Source organism: Lupinus angustifolius, chromosome LG11 (genome assembly GCF_001865875.1).
Source record: "Lupinus angustifolius cultivar Tanjil chromosome LG11, LupAngTanjil_v1.0, whole genome shotgun sequence".
Taxonomy (NCBI): Eukaryota; Viridiplantae; Streptophyta; class Magnoliopsida; order Fabales; family Fabaceae; genus Lupinus; species Lupinus angustifolius.
The window spans coordinates 1,063,803-1,085,448 of NC_032019.1; the positions used below are offsets into that span (position 1 = coordinate 1,063,803).

General features: G+C 32.5%; 4 protein-coding genes across 8 annotated transcripts in view; 3 read left to right on the forward strand and 1 right to left on the reverse strand.

Moving 5' to 3' along the window:
* Positions 1 to 852, forward strand: part of LOC109359995 (cyclin-dependent kinase C-2-like) — a 6,087-nt gene extending 5,235 nt beyond the window's left edge. Inside the window, exon 12 of the mRNA XM_019604716.1 lies at positions 183 to 852. Within this exon, the coding sequence (XP_019460261.1) occupies positions 183 to 711 (529 nt within the window). The 3' untranslated portion in view covers positions 712 to 852. The remainder of the gene's footprint in view (positions 1 to 182) is intronic.
* Positions 5,027 to 10,804, forward strand: LOC109360383 (CBL-interacting serine/threonine-protein kinase 3-like). 5 transcript variants are annotated; one of them, XM_019605241.1, is made up of 15 exons: positions 5,027 to 5,172; positions 6,112 to 6,331; positions 6,510 to 6,572; positions 7,101 to 7,172; positions 7,463 to 7,570; positions 7,689 to 7,769; positions 8,265 to 8,318; positions 8,422 to 8,547; positions 8,629 to 8,718; positions 9,028 to 9,150; positions 9,246 to 9,353; positions 9,596 to 9,709; positions 9,798 to 9,854; positions 9,939 to 10,013; positions 10,491 to 10,804. In XM_019605241.1, exons 2-15 carry the CDS (start codon positions 6,161 to 6,163, stop codon positions 10,569 to 10,571), a joined length of 1,323 nt encoding a protein of 440 aa, XP_019460786.1. In that variant the 5' UTR covers positions 5,027 to 5,172; positions 6,112 to 6,160; the 3' UTR covers positions 10,572 to 10,804. The 5 variants fall into 5 exon arrangements, with proteins under 5 accessions (XP_019460786.1, XP_019460783.1, XP_019460787.1 ...); XM_019605238.1 differs by having other exon boundaries at positions 5,027 to 5,170; positions 6,099 to 6,331; XM_019605242.1 differs by lacking the exon at positions 5,027 to 5,172 and adding an exon at positions 5,363 to 5,380 and having other exon boundaries at positions 6,110 to 6,331.
* LOC109360385 (calmodulin) lies at positions 12,683 to 14,478 on the forward strand. The gene is made up of 2 exons (XM_019605244.1): positions 12,683 to 12,843; positions 13,735 to 14,478. Exons 1-2 carry the CDS (start codon positions 12,768 to 12,770, stop codon positions 14,106 to 14,108), a joined length of 450 nt encoding a protein of 149 aa, XP_019460789.1. The 5' UTR covers positions 12,683 to 12,767; the 3' UTR covers positions 14,109 to 14,478.
* Positions 15,327 to 18,654, reverse strand: LOC109360384 (SNF1-related protein kinase regulatory subunit beta-1-like). Its single transcript, XM_019605243.1, has 4 exons — positions 18,331 to 18,654; positions 16,594 to 16,772; positions 16,289 to 16,451; positions 15,327 to 15,916 (listed from the first exon to the last, which is right to left on the reverse strand). The coding sequence occupies exons 1-4, from the start codon at positions 18,508 to 18,510 to the stop codon at positions 15,599 to 15,601; spliced, it is 840 nt and encodes a 279-aa protein (XP_019460788.1). The 5' UTR covers positions 18,511 to 18,654; the 3' UTR covers positions 15,327 to 15,598.

Below are 21,646 nucleotides of genomic sequence, written 5' to 3' on the forward strand. Positions count from 1 at the left end.
ACTACGGGTATTTTTAAAAACCCGTTTATAATACCCGCGGGTACCCGTACCCGTGCCCGTACGGGTTTTACCCGCGGGTACCCACGGGTACGGGTTTTTTTGCCATCCCTAGTTTTTTCCTTTGACTAATCGCTTATTCGTTAATTTTTTTAATCTTATTACTTATTTTATGTATGGATCAGTTTGCCCAAGTATGAGTCATCACATGAGTTTCAGACAAAGAAAAAGCGTCAGCAACAACGGCAAAATGAAGAAATGGCTAAGCGCCAGAAAATGCAACACCCACAGCAGCACACCCGTCTTCCCCCCATTCAGCAGTCTGGACAACATGCCCAAATGCGGTCAGGACCTAACCAGCAAGTCCATGGCTCTCAACAAGTTCATGCTGGAGGACCTGGTCATCATTATGGGAAGCCTAGAGGTCCATCTGGTGGGCCAGGCAAATATCCTCCAGGCGGGAACCCTGGAGGAGGATACAATCACCCGAACCGTGGAGGTCAAGGAGGAGCAGGAGGTTATGGCAGTGGGCCTTATCCTCCTCCAGGGAGAGGGGCACCTTATGGGTCCAGTGGTATGCCTGGTGGCAGTGGTGGCTTCGGAGTAGGAGCTCCAAATTATACCCAGCAAGGTCCATATGGTGGGTCAGCAGCTGGCCGTGGTTCAAACATGATGGGCGGAAACCGCAATCAACAGTATGGTTGGCAGCAGTGAAACCACTTTCATATGATGTCTTATGACTCAGATAAACTTGGCCAGACAAATTCATGGATCAAGTCATAGAGAAAAAGATTTGGCCTCTATGAATTTTACATTATTGAGACATCATATTTCTCATTACTTGATGCACTTATGTTCTTTGATCCTTGCCATAAAGGGAGTGGAAAAATGAAGAGAACCTTTGATTAAGTATTTTTTCGTTATGAGTAATATTTATTAATTATATATGTAAAAACCCATAATGCCATAAATTGATTTGATTTTCGTTAGGATCTTTCGAAAATTCCAAGAGGACTTATGATTTCTCTTCTTTTTTTAAAGTGTGCTCTTTTTATTGTCTTCTTTTTTCTTTAGTTTTGAACATTTAGAGCACCACAATATGCAACATATATTTGGTTCTTAGATGGGTCTTACAACATGTTTTACAACCATTTATAGGAAGAGAAAAGGATGTATGCAATTATAGCATATAAATTTTATACACTGTAATTGTATCTTCACCGTTCATATAAACTCACTTTAGTTCCAATCAAACTAACAAAACTATGTTCACGGCTCTAAAATGTAAAAAAAAAAGATGGAGAACTCATCACTTTGGGATTTAAAAATGGAATTCAACACTGATTTTTGTATCAATAATTGAATATGGCATTTAAGAATGGAATGTAGCACTTATCCACTTTATACCCCAAAGTCTTTGTATGATTTGAGCTTTTTCTAGATTAGGGAATATGCTTCCATTGCCTCAATTTCTTCCCTATATGAAGAGGGTATATCCAAATATCAAGTTGCTTTCCAATGGGCCTTCATGTCCATCATATAATTAACATAGAAAGAGATCATGCATGACAAAAATATGCAATTACTTTTATTTAAAATAAGCCCATTGTTGATTGAGTGGGGTCCCATAAATAAATGGAGAAAAAGGCTATTTCAGTGGTCCAATATATGCTGAAAAATATCACTCAGATTAATCTTAGCCAGCTGTATAGGCTTTGATCTTTCTTAAAAAGGTGAGAGGGAAATGTGTGGCTTGGCTATGTTCTTGCACATGTCTAGGGTCCAAGCATTTGTGACTGTTCTGCCTGTGTTAAGCTTCAAGCACATGAGGAGAGTCCAACCCAAAAAATTAGTCTATTGAGAAAGCTTCAGAGTTTAAGTATCATATTGAGTTTACTATTCTAATCAATGTGAGACTCCTAACACTATACTTCAAGAGATAGCTAGCTCAAGTTGACCATAAGCCACACCCAATGATTTTACCTTTCCCTTGGGATCTTCCAACTTGGTCCATTTAAGCTTATATTTGGCAAAATTGGTAGCTTTAGCTAACAAAAACAATATGTACTATCTTTCCTTTGCATGGTGATTGTTGCTTCATGTCCTTTTATTTTTTTTATTGGTATATATATATATATATATATATATATATATATTGATAGGAAGGGTAAGAAAAGAAAAGTACAAAAAACAAGGACAGAAGGTACAAGTAGTGATTGTTACATACTGTATTTACTAGGATTAGGAGTATTCTTATTCACATGTTTGAAGCTATAAGAGGGTAAGGCTAATTTTTGTTCTTTATGTTTCAACTTGTTGCAAAAATCCATGATTTCTTTTCTGTCACCTCATAAGGTTCAATTTATACATGAGAAACATGTTAATTTATGGGGTGTTAATAATATGATAACTATAGTACCAAAAAATAAAATGATAACTATCTCTGGATTGAACTCCAAAATGTTTCAGTTCCTATATTATACTATCCTGAAACACATACCAACTATAATAAATTATGAACTTTTATAATTATTTAACAGGGTTGAATGATTTGGGTTTTGTTTTTTTAAATATTACATTGATGAAGGGTTTTTTAAAATCATAATTTTTTTTGTCCCATTTCCTTAATTATATGTCATTCTACTTCTACATCAATCATGACTTTATAAGTTAATTCCAATTGAAACTAACCTTACACGAAACAAATCTAAAAGATTGTGTTTTTAACAAATGAAACATAATCTGCCATATATGTCAGCATCACCACATGGCAGTCGATACATGTATAGCATATAAACAAATTATTAATAAATAAAAACATTTACACATTCAGGAGTGATATATTGTCAGTGCATTATTTATTATTAATATTATCATTGATTTTTTTTTAAAATTAAATTAATGATAGAATGCCTATGTATATAGATATTCATTGTTGGGTATCACCTTCATGTAGGTATAATAATGTTACAGGAAGATTTCATTTTCTAAAACAAACAATAATTTCCCAAATTGAATATTAATTTAGTTAATATCCTATTATACCCTACATAGTTTTTATATACCTACAGAAAAAAATCAGCACATTTAGCTTTCCTTTTCGTTGTAAAGAAAAAGAAAGGAAAGAAGATGAAAAAGAGAGAATTAGTGTAAAAAGTGAGGTTTTCACCTATTTGGTTGAAAAGAGAAAGGAGGTCCATAGATTCTCACCAAATTTGAGGAGAAAGGTGAGGGAAGAAGGTTGGAGTGTGTAAAATGTCGATTTAACCCTTTGAAAATTATTCATTTTTAGCAAATATTATTTTTTATTGTAAGGGTATTTTTGTCTTTTAAAACATATATCATTTCTTTTATCTCACTTTTTATTCAACCAAATAGAAGAGAGAAAGAAGAAAATATCGATTTCTATCATTTTTCTCTTTATTATCTCTCTCACCTATTTCTTCTTCCTTTCATCAACCAAACAAAGCATTAAGGCATAAGTGTCATTATACTGAATTTTACACTTCTTAATCAAACTATTTCATATATATAACGGAAACTCAATCTCAAGAAATTCAATCATCTAGTTATGTTTTTTTTTGTTTGCATGGGATAATATCTGTCATGTTAAACAAATCTCATTAGCAACATTTTATGTATAAAAAAGGCATATCTCAGATTCTCAGTTATTCTTTCAGATTTTAATTTTTTAATTCCTCTTGTATTGGGACTGTGTAGTGAAGTTCTTTGTTTTTTTCAAAAAAATAATAATATAAATGCATATTTTTATCATATTATTTTGGCATAATGGAATGTGTCATAAAATTTCTTTATATTATGAGAAAACCATGTTTACTTATATTAATTGATTTTTTTAATATATTTTGCTATGCATGCAACACCGTTTGGTCTTGTTCCCACGTGTTGTTACATCTACAAATTACACAAACAATGTTAGAGAAGTTAAAACTAATAAAGGAGATTTAGATAAGAGAACATGGTCAAAATAAAGACCAATAACAATGACCCAATTCACCACCAAATCATGTGGTTTAGCAATTTGAAATTGTTACATTTTCGAACAAGGATATTTTGTTCATGAATTATAGCTCAGACCAATAAAAATATATTATATTAATTAAAAAATTAAATGTTTATTATTTTCTATTTTTTCTTTATTATCATTAATTTTAGATATGATTTAAAATATATTTCGAGACAATAAATCTTTATTCTATAATTTCACCATGACAACGACAACAAATAAATGCATGAGACACATTTCTTTATTATTATAGAGGACCAAGGCATACACAACAACATTCTAGTCTTATTCTCATTAAATGAGTTCAGATGCATGAATAAAGAAAAAATGGAAAGAATACTTTATGCTTTAGATGATAATCAAATATCGTAAAAGTACCATGCTGTTATTATTACTACTTATAAAATAGTGCATTTGATGGAAATAGATAAGTATTGGAATTTGGAAAGTAACTGTTGTAGCTGTCTTTATGATAATAAATTGCTGAGAAAATGGAAAATTGGGCATTCATGAATCGGAAGAGGGAGAGCTGGGATGGGTTAAAACTTATTCTTACCTGGTCTTAAATGTAGATTAAGTCATTTTTTTAAATCCGAACTCGACCATAGACTTAAAGCTAATTTAACCTTAAATATCGACTGAGTCGACCTTTAAATCCGAACCTAAACCTTATTAAATATAATGCATATTTATTTTAGATAAAATCTTTTCAATATTATTTATTATTCATATTATTAAAAAAAGTGACATTATTTATATATATATATATATATTTGAATAGAGACAAATGCATTATGATGATTGAGTTACTATAGGACAGGTTGGTGCGGGTCGGGACGAATCATTTTGGTCTCTACCTGACCCTGAATAATTTTGGAACCGAAACTCAATCCTAAACTCGACTCAGCCATATTCGGGCTCAATCAAGATTGGGTCTTATCGGGTGAACGGGTAAGGCCGAGTACTACTCACCCCTAGTTTTTTTTGGTCTTAAATGGAGAGCATTTTTCATATGTAAAATAGAAAACTTGAAAGAATCTGTAACCCTTTTTGTCCATAATCAAAAGCCTGAAATTGATCTACACAAGTTGCACACTGCACTTACTCAGACATTCTTATCTGATATCATATCACTACAAAATTCAAGTATATCTTCTCTTTCTCTCTCTTTTCAGCAACCTCCATTATTCTGTCTGTCCACTTTTCACTTTTTTGTTTATTGATTATGTTTATCCATCTCATGCATGAGCCTCATTCAATTGTTTGTATATATATGATGCTCCTTGTATGGTACTTTGAAATTTCAAAACTTTATCTGGGTTTGCTTTGTTACTTCATGCTCAGCAAAACTTTGGGTCATATATTGGTTCCCTGAACAATATTTCAGTTTAATTATCCAAAATCATTGAAAAGTTCATTTTTTTAATTTCATTCTTGTTTATAGTGAATCTCTGGGAATTTTATATATTCTCATTTGAGAGCAAAATTTAAGGGTGGAATCTCCATGTTGCTTTTGTGGTAGAGGTGATTTTTAATTGAGGACTTTCATTTAGTTTTTAATTTTTTTTACAAAACCAGTGTGCAAAGTTATTGATTTTCCTATAAGGGGTCTGTGTAATTTGCTATAGTTGTTTCATATTGGGATGAATTCTGTTTCTAGATTTAGCATTTACTAGAAGACAGATTTTGAGGTTATTTCTCACTCTAACAATTCCCTTGATTTCTCTTTCACTTAAATCCAGTACCAAAGGTTTTAAATTCCTCAGCATCTCTTTGATTTACTGCATTACTTTGAAAATGGGATCTTTTGGGAGTTGGGGTACTGTTGCACCATAAAATGATATCTGTTTAGATTAGGGACATATAGTCCTTCTAATGCATATTTAAAATCAAATTGAGGGGCTGTCCAAATTTGCATCTTTGGATTTAAAATCATTTTTTGGTTGAAGGTTGAAACCATAGCATTAGTAGAATTTCTTAGTTAGGAACTGAGATTTTGATTGAGTTTCTCTATATTCCATCATTGAATTTGTGGAAAAAATCGTTAGGAACTGAGTTATGACATGCATTTCAGGTAGATTCCTTATAAGTGGGCAGAAGTTCCATTAATATCACAAATTTCAATTGGCATAGAGAATGAGTCAGCCTAAGATTAAGCGCCGAGTTGGTAAATACGAGGTCGGGAGGACCATTGGTGAGGGGACGTTTGCGAAGGTGAAATTTGCTAGAAACTCGGAGACCGGGGAGCCTGTGGCTCTCAAAATTATGGACAAAGAAAAAGTTCTCAAGCACAAGATGGCTGAGCAGGTGATATTTGGAGAATTCTTCACAGTTCTATATATGACATACTTGCTTTCTTACATTTTCCAAAACCTTTTCATGACATATAACTTCAAATACATCATTTGTTTTATAGTAGTTGTTGCTTTTGAGCATCACATAATGAAGCCAAGTCTGTTAAATGATTTTATTGTTTGTTTTGCAGATCAGGAGGGAAATAGCTACCATGAAGTTAATCAAGCATCCAAATGTCGTTCGACTATTTGAGGTCTCTCTCTCCGGAACATACATAAGCAATTTTTATCTCTATATTCATGTGTTTACATTATTCATTGCTGGAGTTTTATTGCTTTTAGAAGCGTCAGATTGTAATATTGAGTCTAGTATAGAACTTCCAGAAATTGTCTGTTTCGCTAAGAATTCAGCTTTGTGCTAAACTGCTTACAATTACAGAAATTTCTCAAGGTAACAACAACGTCAAACAACAACCAAACCTTTATCCCACTAGGTGGGGTCGGCTAGAAATTTATCAAGGTATCTTTACTAAATATTTAATGCCAAAGGAGGCGTGGAAATATTTTAAAACATGTAAATTAGTTAAAGTACTCTTGTTCACCTGAAGTTTCCGAAAATGTGGAATCATCATTATATTCATAGACTGTACTTTTTAAGTGGTTCTGGAACTGATGTCTTTTATCCAAGGAACCAAATCGGCGATTAGAAACCAAATTTATTCTGAATATAGTTTACCTGCTGCCACATTCCATTTCGAATCTTACAACATTTTCTTTTTCAGGTCATGGGAAGCAAGACAAAAATATTTATTGTTTTGGAGTTTGTGACTGGGGGAGAACTCTTTGACAAAATTGTGAGTAAATGAATTCTTGCCTTTGTCTTTTAAGGCTTCATTTAATTTTTAATTGGTTCCGGTACTTATTGTGAAAATAAAAGAATGATGACTAGTTGGCTCATCTTTATAGTTGATCAAAAAAATTTAGCATAAGATAGTAGAGTAGTGTTGATCCACCTGAATATGATCCTTGTTCCTCCCTGCATCATTGCTATTGTTGTAGATAGGGCTTCTTTGGTTAATACTACATAAATTCCATCATGTGGAAAATTTGTTGTATATGATCTAATGGATTTTATTTTATGAAGGTAAATCATGGACGGATGAGTGAAAACGAAGCGCGTAGATATTTCCAACAGCTTATAAATGCTGTTGATTATTGCCATAGCAGGGGTGTCTACCATAGAGACCTGAAGGTAAGGTGCCACAATCTGAATTACATATATGCAGATGCCAGAACTGTTTATTTGAGTTTGATAAAACAAGAAAGAAACTCTAACATGAATTTTTTACCTGTTCATGAACTATCTGCAGCCAGAGAATCTGCTCTTGGATACTTACGGGAACCTTAAAGTTTCTGATTTTGGGTTGAGTGCACTCTCTCAACAAGTTAGGGTAATGGCCTTCTGACCTTTTACTTTTCTTTGTTGCTTATCACATTGATCTTGTTTCTGTCAATTATAGTGCTAATGCTTAAAGAAAATGTTATTAGGATCAGAAAAACGACGTTTTATTGGCTAATTTGCTTACCGGTGGTAGTACTCGTTTGTATTTATATGTATGTATTCTGTATTGGCCATTTTCTTCTAGTGAAATTGATATTTGATAATTCAGAATTGGAAACAGGATCTTATTGATCTTGTTTGCTGCTGCAATCTTTATATTATAATGGCCCAAATATGTTTCTGTAGTTGATGATATACCAAAATTACTGCTAGTTTTCCTCAAATGAAAGTTGAGCTATACCCTGTCTAAGTTACTGTTCTATCTTTCCAAAACGTTAATGATTATAAATTTGAAGTTATTGTTATCATGTTAAGGACTTGATGGAATTTAAAGCATCTCCTTACGAGAGTTGATTTGTATCATACAAAATGTTTGTGTTGACAGGCTGATGGACTTCTCCATACTACATGTGGAACTCCAAATTATGTTGCTCCCGAGGTACAGACAAATGTCATATCATGGCGTGATACTTTGTTGTGTATTTATTCCAAACTTTATACATTTTGCATCACGCTTTTAACCTCATTTTCTTGTTACATAGGTCCTTAATGATAGAGGCTATGATGGGGCAAATGCGGACTTATGGTCATGTGGGGTTATTCTCTTTGTATTGATTGCAGGTTACTTACCTTTCGATAGTCCTAATCTTATCGACTTGTATAAAAAAGTGAGCACTGCTTCAACTTTATTGCACATTTTTTCTCTTTCCTTTGTTTTCTATTTATTAGTTTCATTTCTTGATTCACAGATCTCAGGTGCAGAATTCACTTGCCCCCCATGGCTTTCTTTCAGTGCTAGGAAATTGATATCTCGACTCTTGGATCCCAATCCTGTGACTGTAAGAAACGACATTTGATTTTCTGTCTTTGTATTGTGTAAAATTGCATGTTTATTGTGAAAGTAGAATAGTAGTATAACCTATTGCACTGCCTTGATTGTGATTTCCTGGGATCACTATTCACTAAGGGTACGTTTCGCTTGATTTCTGATTATGTAAATCAATGCTAATGCTCCATTTAGAACCATGTTTAGCTAATTCCATGGCCCACATCAACACAAGCTGAAAAGGAAATAAAACTAATAATCGATCTGCTCAATTATGTTTTTCAGTATTGGTTGAAATTTTGTCGGTATTTCTGTTTGGCAGCGTATCACTGTAGCTGAGATATTGGACAATGAATGGTTTAAGATAGATTATAAGCCTCCCGTTTTCAATGAGATAGCGGAAACCAGCCTCGAGGATGTAGAAGCTGTCTTTAAAGATTGTGAAGTATGTTAAGATGATTTGAGATATGATTTTGGGGTACTGTTTCTCGGAAGTTGTGGAATATTTTGTCTCATAAAGGAATTTTCCCTTGTATTCAGGAGCACCATGTGACAGAGAAGAAGGAAGAGAAACCAACAGCCATGAATGCATTCGAGTTAATTTCCATGTCCCAAGGGCTAAACCTTGAAAACTTGTTTGATGAGCAGGTTCGCAACATCAAATGATAAGATACATTTTGAATCATTCTATATCATAGTGTTAAATTTGTAGAATTCAAATGCATGAAAAACATGTGAGTTGTGTAAACTCTAACATATAAGCTAGTTTAAGTACAAAAACTCGGCTGGAATTTGGACCTAATTTGGTTGAGAACATTTATTCCAAGCTCAATCGGAGCATATTATAAGATTTCTTGCTGATGTTAATGTATAATGTGCTTGACTTGTAGGGATTTAAAAGGGAAACAAGATTCACATCAAAATCCTCTGCCAATGAGATAATTCACAAGATTGAAGAAGCTGCAAAACCTCTTGGATTCGATGTGCAGAAGAAAAATTACAAGGTAAGCCATACTTTTGCAACTATTATCCTCAAGGATCTAGCTCTATATTTAACGGTATTTTGCGAAATTAATAAACCATCACCCGCAGATGAGGCTTGCAAATGTGAAAGCTGGAAGGAAGGGAAACCTTAATGTTGCCACAGAGGTATATGATAGTCATTTTCTGTGTTTTGGTGATCTTTAACACAATTTGCCTCAATATTGTATTGAAATTACTCATTGTAAACAGATATTTCAAGTGGCACCTTCTCTTCACATGGTTGAGGTACGGAAATCAAAAGGAGATACATTGGAGTTCCATAAGGTAATCTTCTGTGTCATACTTTAAATATAGTTGTTCTATTGTAAATTATAATGATGATTAAACAGAAGCTTATTACATGTTTTCTCAAAGTTTAGTACAAGTAACTAGTTTTTTATACTACCTTTAGGGTGGTTTAAGGTTTAGGGTTTAGGGTTTTAATCTCGTGCGGGGTGCATGGATGTCCCTCCTAATAAGTGTTGCTCTTGAGAATCGAACCCTTGACCTTTTTGTCATTTTGTGGATCTAGTGAGACCTTACACCACTAGATCAACGCCTTATTGGTGTACAAGCAACTAGTTTTCCTCCATACAATAAAATACATCATGAGTTGAATAATAAGAAGAGTATCAGCATTGATCATAACTTATAGTGTATTCCATTACAACTGCATGTTTGTTAGATAATTATCACTATACTTTTAGTTTGCACACTTACACTTTTATATTTAATTGAAATTGTGTGTTTGATCCTATGCAGTTCTACAAAAATCTTTCAACATCTCTAGATGATGTTGTTTGGAAAACAGAAGATGAGATGCAAATACAAGAAAGAAAGTGATATTGATATCAGTAATCACTTATCGCTATAAACTGTAAATGTGTAATCTGTGATATCCTACCATTTTCCAGAAACCTCCCTTCTTCTTGTAGGTTTGTTTGGACATGCACTTATTATGTTATTGTTGGAAAGCATGCACAGTATATTTAAGAATGTGTTTTTATCCTTCAACTGTTGAATTATTGTTTTTAAACAAACAAAATAATAGATTATATATATATATATATATATATATATATATATTAGCCTTCTTTGCTAATAATCTCTTTTGATTTGTATGCTACTTTCCTTTTGTTAGGAAAATCATATTATAGTGGGAGAAATAATAAGAAGAAACTATAGTGAGAGAAATTAGGACTTAATCTTCACTAGTAATACTACTATCACTACTACAACAACAACTACGTCTTACTATATGTGTTTCAACATTCTCTTCATTCAATTTTAATCGGTGTTATAAAAACCGGGCCAGCCGGTTCAACTGGTGAACCGGTCTTAATATCGATATGGTACATTAATTATACCGGTCATGCAATCATACCGGTTAAAACCGGCCAAAAACAGTCTTATCAGTCAGTTTTCAATTGAACCGTACTGGTCATAGTAGTCATACCGGCCGGTTTTTATTTAAAATTAATTTTTTTAGTGAAATTGCAAAAATAATGATTTTTTTATTGATTTTTCACCATTAATAATAGTATTATATTTTTATATTTAATTTCACCGGTATGCAATTTAATTAGTAAACCATCGGTTAAATTGCTATACCATTATACTAGTATCCTAAATGATTTGACGACACTTATTTTAATCTCACAATCAACTTTACATAGAATGCTTAATTGATTAACATCTTAATGGCTGCCATATATCATCTTAATGGTTGTCATTTCCACAGAATGAAGTTACTGGTTACAACTCTTACAGCATTAAGATTCATACGTTGCCTTGTCTCCATCAAGATTCACAAATGATAAAATAGCTTGCAGTTCTATGGAACATCCATCAATTAAGTGGCTCATTATTATTTTAAATACTTTCAATTTTTTATGTGGACCCGACAACTTAGTTTACACTACATATTTTATATATATAAGTCTCACTTTAAATTCATAAACAACCCCTTTTGAAAGAGTTTAAAAAGCAACTATCATGTTTCTAAACAACTTAAAAATAATTATTCCATCCATAAATTTTCTGTACTTTTATATTACAACTAAAGATGATTAATATTCAAATCTAGATATCTTTGAGGACCATATCTTAATCAAATATTAAATATAGAATTATAGGAGGTTTATTTTGTAAAACTATCTTTTAAGTGTGACTTTGTAGCTTATAGCTATAAAGATATTTGAAAACTAATAATTGTGTAAGAAGCTGGTTAAACTATAATTATTTGATAAAACTAAATGTGGTAGTGGATAAAATATATTAAATGATTAAAAAATATATAATACTACCTCACTTCATGTTTTCTATTTCGACTAAAAAAACGTGACAATTAAGGAAAACAATAAATGAGTTGATTTTCCTTAAACATATTGTTTTTTTGTCATTTCTCTATACATGGTCATTAGTTATTTTACACTACAAGTAAGTGTGTTTCCTAATTGTAAACATGAAAAATAGTAATTAATGTATCCTTCAAGTTCTAAATAGGACATATAAATAAATAAAGTAGTACTATCTATCATGTTTCTTTTATTTATTATTTATTGCTTTACTTGGATAGTTATTTAAATAGTGATATTTTAATCTATTTCCTTAAACAACCAAATAGTAGCATTGAATTGAGGGAGTATAAATGTATAAATTAATCATTAGATGGTTGCATTAGTTGCTAAGACAAGAAGAGCGAGGAATTAAATTCCACAATAAAATAGAAAGTGAGAGACAGAATTCTCCTGTTCCATAAATTATGTGACTGCATGTATCGTAAGTCTATAATTAATTAAAGAATTATTTTTAACTTAATAAATTAATCGTTAATTATTTTTCTGATTAATCAAACGAATAGCATACATAGAGAATTGGGCCTTATTGGCCTTTGGTTTAATGTGTAATAAATAACAATAAGAGTACATAAATAGCATAATCTCCTATTATTACTCTCTTCCATTTTCCACATAACAACAATAACTCAGAAACAGAGTTCATTTTTTTTTCTCAATTTTCAATCTCTCTTTTTCTACAATGGCAGATCAACTCACTGATGAACAGATCTCTGAGTTCAAGGAAGCTTTCAGCCTATTCGACAAAGATGGCGATGGTTTCTTTTCTCAGATCCCTCTCTCTTTTTTTTATAATTATTGTTTTTGTTTCTTAGATCTGATACCCAGCTTCAATTTTTCTTCCATGTGTTTAGAAATTAAATAAAAATTGTAACTTTTCATGTTTTATGATCTAGGGTTCCTTCTTGTTTGACTTTTTGCATCTTCAATTTGGCTGCATGGATTCACATTATAGCTGAAATTTATTACATTTACCATTTTGCCCCTTGCATTTGATGTGAAGATATTTTGTATTTGCAGATTTTTGTTAGCTTTGGATTATTAGATATTAGCAATAGTTTTTTCATCCACCATAAAAGGGAGTTTTTTTAGCTATTTTTTTTTCTAACATGAAATATATTTTCAATTCAAAAAAATGTTTTGAGAATGGTTTGCAAAAATTTAATGCTAATGTTATTGGATGTTACCTATTGTTCTCCTGTGATTGCATTATGATTGTATATATTTTGTGTATCTTATCTCTAATATGAAAGTAGGAGTTACATGATTAACTATTAATTCTCTTCTTCAATATCATTGCTGATTTATTATGTGCTGAATCATTGGATTTGTGAGTCTTGCATGCTTTTAATACATGCATAGAGGTATGAAATTGACTACCATATTCTTATTGAATTGTGCAAAAATGAATAAATATCCTGAAGTATTATAGTTATATTAGATTCCATGTGTATGTGTGTGTGTCCCTCTGCCTAAGCTGCCACGAATGGTGATGTCTTCTTGAATCTTTTGCTTCGGGAACAATACTGGATATGTAATTTGAGAAGAGAAATAAAATTTGGATCTTAATTATGGTCTTTTTCAGTTTTTATCCATTTTGAGGCTGAATCACTTGTTCTTGTTTAACTAATTTTAAACATGCTATATAGGTTGTATTACCACCAAGGAACTTGGGACTGTTATGCGGTCACTTGGACAGAACCCAACTGAGGCTGAGCTGCAGGACATGATTAACGAGGTTGATGCTGATGGAAACGGTACCATTGATTTCCCAGAATTCCTCAACCTGATGGCTCGCAAGATGAAGGACACTGATTCAGAGGAGGAGCTTAAGGAAGCCTTCCGTGTTTTCGACAAGGATCAGAATGGTTTCATCTCTGCAGCTGAGCTCCGCCATGTCATGACTAACCTTGGTGAGAAGTTGACGGACGAAGAAGTTGATGAGATGATCCGCGAGGCTGACGTGGACGGTGATGGGCAGATCAACTATGAGGAGTTTGTCAAAGTCATGATGGCAAAGTGAGGGCCAATCAACCAATAACCAATATTTGAAAGCATAAGAAAAGAAAAGGACAAGGCAGATAAGTTTTGATGAGAATGGTATTCTCATTAGGACATCATCATCATCATCATCATTATCTTCATTTGGGGTCTCATTAGTTTTTGTTGGTTGGGTTTGTTTGCTTTTATTGTTACTGCTGCTCATTTGGTATCCTACTTGTTTGCTTTGTCCCTTGTTTCAGTATTTTGGATTAGGTGTGTCTTACCATGCATTGGTACTCCAATTTCATCTATTTTTGGTTAATATTATTGTGAACTTGGAACAATTGGTTGCAATTTGTGCTTTTACATGTGGGTGACTAATACTGTTAATACCATCCTTATGCTATTATATCATTGTTTATGTGATCATTTCACTCGTCAGTGTTCAATAACTGATTATGCAACTCTTAAACATTTCTTAAATGGGTCCTACATTATTTTGTTTCCAACTTAAATCTAAAATACAACACATTTTGATCGTTATGGAGTAAAAAGTTGTTAAGATGTATGTATATATCAAAGACAGCATTTTAATCAACGCACCATTGTTACAAAAAGTATAATCAACACATATATTTCAAATAACGTTATATAAAAAACAAACATTATTTTTTTTAAAATAAATAGTCTTTAATAACGTTTTGTTTTCAAATTAATTAAGCAAATTTAGAAGATGACATGACTTGGGAGTTTTTGGTTCTTGAAGTGGACTCAGCAGTCGGTAACACAAGTGCCCATTCCTCATTGAAGCTCATCTAAGCATGGTGGGGTTAACTGTTTGTGATTGAAAAATGACGATTAGATGTTGTTAGTAGGAATGGCAATAAAAATCGAACCTGTGGGTACCCGCTCGAACCTAAACCGAATTTAACGGGGAAAACGCGATGTGATTGGGTTCGGGTTTTACAAATAGAAGTAATACATAAAATGTATGGATATCTTTACTAAATAATGAAAATCAGACGTTCCAAACAAAATGATTCAGATGTGTAGGCTTTGATACACACACATACAACTTTGCCAAAAAAGGAAAAGAAAAAAACTCTCTTAAGCAGCCTAGCTTACAATACCTTTTTGCCACTTCCTTCATTTTGTTTTAACTTCTAAAATTAATGCAAACAACGCCAAAGGGCAAGAAAGAGAACTAATTTGAGATCATAGAGGGAAGCTATGACCAGCTTCAATAGCACTGGCATCATAATATTTCAGGCAAGCTTTTTATATTTCAACAATTGTACAAGGAAAAGAACCGAGCTCACAATAAGTTATTGGAAAGGAGAAGTTTTAACATGTCGAATTGAAACAGAAGAACAAGTTACTTTCCAGTTTCAAGCATATCTATAGACACGAGACCTTCTTCATATACCACATTTGGGAGTATATTTAAAATTTTCATCTTTACAGACTGAGGCTACAAGTAAAACAAAATAAAATGTAAAGAGGATGTTATATCAGGTAGTTGTGACACATCTACCTCTTCAGCGGTTTGTAAAGGACAACTGTAACATATTTAGACTGAAATCTGTGAGTCAGTCCCAGGGCAACAACAGACTTGGAGGCCATGTTTTTCTCTATGTAGACATGATTTAGCACAACATGTTGAGGCTTTGAAGAGGAAACCACGTCAGTGTTGTCCATGCCGAGGACAGTAAGATGCAGCTGTGAAGGAACTGCCATTGGCTCTTTTGCAAAGTCTTCCTCAGCTGGAAATGCTTGACCATAACTGGATTCCGGGGAGCGTGGAGCGTCAAACTCAGACACGCTTTCTGGGTTTTCTGGTACATAATCCTGCAGAAATATTAACGTTCATCATAAACTGTGTTATCTCTTTCATAAGGTGTTAACTTCAAATTCATGACGAGCCAAAAATTCATGAATTTCTCACTCAAATTGCAACTTGCTTGTTAAATGGTGCCTATTACATCACACTAACGCCCTATGACAACTAGCTTTCCAAAAGTTCAAGTTGTATCCTAAACCTATAGCAGAGTGCACTATCATGTGTCTCTTCTGTCTATGTTCAACCTTAATATCCAAATCAGGTGTTTCTTCTGTCTATGCACTACAATTTCCCTGCTCCCACCACATGGCTACCTGCCCTCACAATTTTAATGAAGAGAAAGAAATAAAAGCACAAGAAACAAAAAGGAAGATACATACATTAACATCGAGGAGATTGCAGACATGCCCCATCTCATCAGCTACAAAGGGAAGATCTGGAATATATCTCTGTTCACCATCGACAATGAACCTGTAATGATAAATACCTGATGGCAGGACTACAAGAATTGAGTGATCCTTGCCACCTCGCTGCAGTGACTTCCTGCAAGTAATTAAAGTTTACTGGTACTAATACCCATTATAGAAAATTATTTGCAACTATGAATACTTTTCATGTCAAATAAAATATGCTGATCGAGTTATCGTGATTGAATTATACTGACATAGGAGTCAATAATTCTCACCTAGATGTCCAGTTATCCCAAGATCCCTCTACAGCCACATTGTTACCACCATAACTCCACGTAATCATGACAGGGACTCCTTGCTCTGGAGGTTGATTAACAATACCGTGAGGCTCATTCTGCCACATTTGGTTGTGAAAGTGAGGGCCATTACCTCTTTGCAATGGAGCTAGAGGAACCTGAAAAACACAGAAATCTATATCATTTTACACAGAAACACAAAAACTCAGAAAGTCAGGTTCCGGATAAAATCAGATACTGCCTTTTTTGCAAATACACGGTTAAACACAAATTTAGCCAAATCCAGGAATTTCAATAGCAGAGCATGGACATTTTACAGGACAAAACTATTTGTGGTTACATTTCCAAAAAAGACTACTGTGTCAACCTACATCTATATTAAAACAGCATCTTTGAGCTTGCTTTGAAAATTCCAATAAACTACAACAACCAAGCCTATATCTCACTAGGTGGGGTCGGCTACATAGATCGAAAGATGTCATACGGCTATATCATAAATCATGTTCATTGACATAATATTGATCTTTAAGTCTTTATTAATTATTTTACCTATGGTTTTTGTTAGCCTCCCTCTTCCTCTAGAAATTGAATTAACCTTCATTTGATATACTCTCCTTACGAGTGCTTCTACGGCTCTCCTTCATACATATCCAAACCACCTAAGATGCATTTCTACCATCTTTTTCACAATAAGAGCTACTCTAACCTTCCCCCTGATGCATTCAACTTGGACAAGACTATAGTGCCAACCTACATCTATATCACTTAACCCTTCTCCAAATGCAGATCCTATAATTTCAACTATCATATATAAGATGCTGATTCCAACTTCCCATTATGAAAAGTCTTGCATTTTTCAAAACTCTCCAATGTTCTGTTTCTATTGTTGGGTGGCCTAACTTGGACATTGTACGTCAAAGGAAACATGACCAACAGATGGAACGGCAAAGAGCTACATACCCACATCACACATTTGTGAAACTATACCTACAAATATGTCCCTGTGGCTGCATGAAGTTTGACAAAAAAAAAATTAAGTGGGTCAGACATTAAGGGTGGATAGCATTACTGAGATAACAATGGCAGGACTAGAACCACACAACAATGTTTTAAGTTCACACACTCAATCCAGAGGACATTAATGCATGCAGTTACCAATTACCAAAATGAACAAAATTAACTGCTTGATTGGTGGACTATAACCATGAATGTATATATCCAAATGTTTTGATGTAACTCACACAATTCTTGGTTACAATTTACAACTATTCACAATAGGAGGTAACATGCGTTTAAATGGAAAAAATCACAAGAGACAACTTAAGCAGCAAGCATGGTTAACACGCATACAGCATTCTCTACTGGAACAAATAAGGTATAAGTCCAGCAAATTGTTTTTTCAACTCTAACTAAACCAAAAATGAGAATGCAAAGAACATGTAAATGATGATGCAACAATTCATAGAGACAGATTGAACCCAAGACCTTGGAGGCTCAGCCTCTGTTCTATCATAATCTCACATTCTCAGATCCATTCAATTCATAACAACAACGTTTAAAATAAAAACTCTTATTGTTTAAAGTTCGAATCTAAGAACATGAACACAGTAATAAATTAATAATCTATAGTTTGGACACATGGATCAATATGAGACAGTTGACAAAACCAAAATCGAAGGAAAACGAAGAGAGAGAGAGAGAGGTGGTTGAGAGAACCTGAGGACCGAAGAGGATCGGCGATCTGGATCGGCGGGGACTCTGCGGCGGGCTATTGGCCATGGAATCAGTGGAGAAGGCACGAACGGGCGCGTGAGAGTCACGAATGATGGAATCAGCATCGGAAGGGTCGTCAGTGGCAGCAATGGGTCCGTCTTCTCTGGTGTTAGCATTTCCCATTGAGAATAGAGAGAGAGAAACAGAGAGAGAGAGAGAGAGAGAGAGAGAGAGAGAGAGAGAAATGGAGTATTTGGTGTGTGGTTTTTATCCTTTTCCTGCTTGCATAACTTCCGGCGTTTTTCTTCCACGCGCCGTCTCGTGCTTCTTCCTCTGATTTTATTTATATTTTTATTGATTGTGATGTATAAGTTTTTTACATATCATTCATGTTTATTATCGTTGATTATAGAAAAATGAATTGTAGATGTATTAACTACATGTAAATTTTTACGCCGATAATATATAAATATTATACTAAATAAAAAATAGTGTATTATTTTTATATTGATAATGTAATGATTTATACATATTTACTATATCATTCATTTAATTAACGTTATAAAATTCATACACTCTAAGTTACATATATTTTTTCCCATAAAAAAAGGTTATTTGTATGAGTTTATGACAAGTTGTAATATACATTCATTGCAATTATGATATTTAATTTATTTTTTGTTTGAAAAAATATAATTCAATTATAATATATATTGTTTGACGACATATTTCCTAATTTTACCCTATATTTTTTTTTACTTTGTTTACTAATTCAGATATAAGGTTAGTTTCCTTGAAAATATAAGATTAAAAATATTCCTTAATATATATTATTTATATGATATATTTGTTCCTTTTATAATTTTCTATACCACTTTCTCTTACATTTGAAGTCAAATAAATATTTATGATATGATTTTTTCTACTATCTATGTGATGTATGTACTTGTCACTCATTCTATATTTCTAAAAGATGTGTTAAATTTTCGCTTTACTACTCATTTTTTATGGTCTGGTCAAGCTTATTTAAGCTTTATTGAATTATTAATTCAATAGTTAATCTATTTTTCATCTGAAAAATTAAAAACCAATTGAAAAAATAAAGCCAGATTTGTAGTTTATTTGTGAATATATAACTTGAAAATAAAACCACTGTTTTAATGTCAAATTTTTAAATAGTTGATATGTTTATATTTTATATTACAGAGAGAAGATTTGCACAAATATGTACATTAGCATCTTGTTAGTCAAACTAGATTACTACTAACATGCAATGCATAAGTGGCATTCCTATCCTAAAGGGATGGACTGATTTGTAAATATTTCATATTCCTATTTTCTAAAAAATGAGAAAAATATATATTTTATTATCAAATTTTATAATATGTCCATAATGCTTTTTAATAGTATATTTTGATATTATTAAGGATATCCTCCTTGAATAATGAACTAATTTTTTTTGGTACGTGATTGTCCCTTTCAACAAGTGTCACTATTAAAAATATTTGTGAAACATTGTCTCTACTCAAATAAGAACAATCTGAAAAATAATGAGTATTTGATTTTAAGTATTTTAGTCAGGGTAGTATTTGATTTGAAATGTAATATTTATATATTATTGGTGTAAAGATTTATATACAATTATTTTTTATCTATTATTAAATTATATATTTTTTTAAAAGTTAATAATAATAAAATATAAGTAGTTTATGATGTGATGGTAAGGTATATTAACATATATATTTTTTTCTTTCACTTTTTTGTTTCTCACGTATATCTCGCACTAAAGGTAATCTTGTATGAGCAGGAACATTCACAATTATGTATGGCTAACTTTCCCAACAAATATTTTTCTATCCACAAGACTCAAACTTAAAACTTTGCTTAAAGAAAATCAATCATATATCACTTGAACCAACACCTTTTGGTTCTCTTTGATTTAAACATTAACCTTGGGAAGGTAGAAGTAACGTTTTGCAATACCAGTTGGCTTCATTGAATGGACCATTATAAGTTTTGCAATGATAGATAGACCCTCATGTTGAAACTGACCCCTTACCATTTGGCTTCATTCAATTAAAGACATGAAAAAGTTTTTGCTTATAAATAACTTGTTTTGTTTTGTCTGCATTTAAAAAAAGTGACATAAATAGATTAAGAAAAATGATATATCATTCAACTAAAAAGTAATATTTGTCATATACTTTATTTATTAACGATTAGTTTATAAGTAACATGTATTATTTTTTGTGGGTAAAATAATTTATAGGAAAGTTTAATATGAAAATAAGCATTACTCACAAATTAATGATACAATTGGTGGAGCAGAGACACCACTTGGACCATTAATATCAGTTCTGTCACACTGACCAGTATAATATTAGGCATTAGGTTCTAGAACTTAACTGAAGCCTTCAACCATGAATTGATGCATTTCATCCTCTAGCTTGAGTTGTATTCAAGTGTTTTCTATTGTTGCATGTGAATTATCAATTGTGTTGATAGACTTTTTAGAAAAATATAAAAATTGATAACATACTTGGTAAGTTGTGGTCTTGTTTATCTTAAAACTAAATATAATAAAAATTAGTAAGTAAATCTAAATCATTAGATGTCTATAAAATTAATGGTTGGAATGAAAAGGAACTAAATCACACTCTGGTTAAAAATTGTTTCATTTCAAAATATAAAACATTGCAATTGGTTTGGCCTCTTTACACATGGAGCTACATTTGACATTGGCATAAAGAGAGACGCGTAGGGGTGACGCATTGAGAGGGAGCGTACGTGTAAGGGACCTTGAGTTTTGTTTCTGTCCACATTGCTATTATTGTCACGTGATATTCTGGATAAGATTAAGATTCTCTCTCCCTCTCATCTTATTGCATGTGCATTTCAATCTGGCGCATATCTATCGTCCCATAATAATCGTCACTCCATGTGTCATAATATTATAAATTTATAATTAATCATAAAAATATTTAAAAATTAAAGTTTAATTTAAATATATATTTTTTAATCAATCACAAGATCATCATTTGTGGTGTGATATTTAATGTGAGATAATAGATGTACTTTCATCCTAGTCCAAACAACAAAACCAACCAGAATGATTTCTTTTACTTGGCTAGAAGGTAGAGAAATATCATAATTTTAAAGAATAAAATGTCATATCATATTGGTTCTTTCCTTCATATTAAGACGACATTTGTTGTTATATTGTTTTGTGTCATTCTATATGTCAACATGTGTGACTGACCAAAAAATATATAATAATTATATTTTTACTTAAATATTTTTTTAAAGTTAAAATATCAAA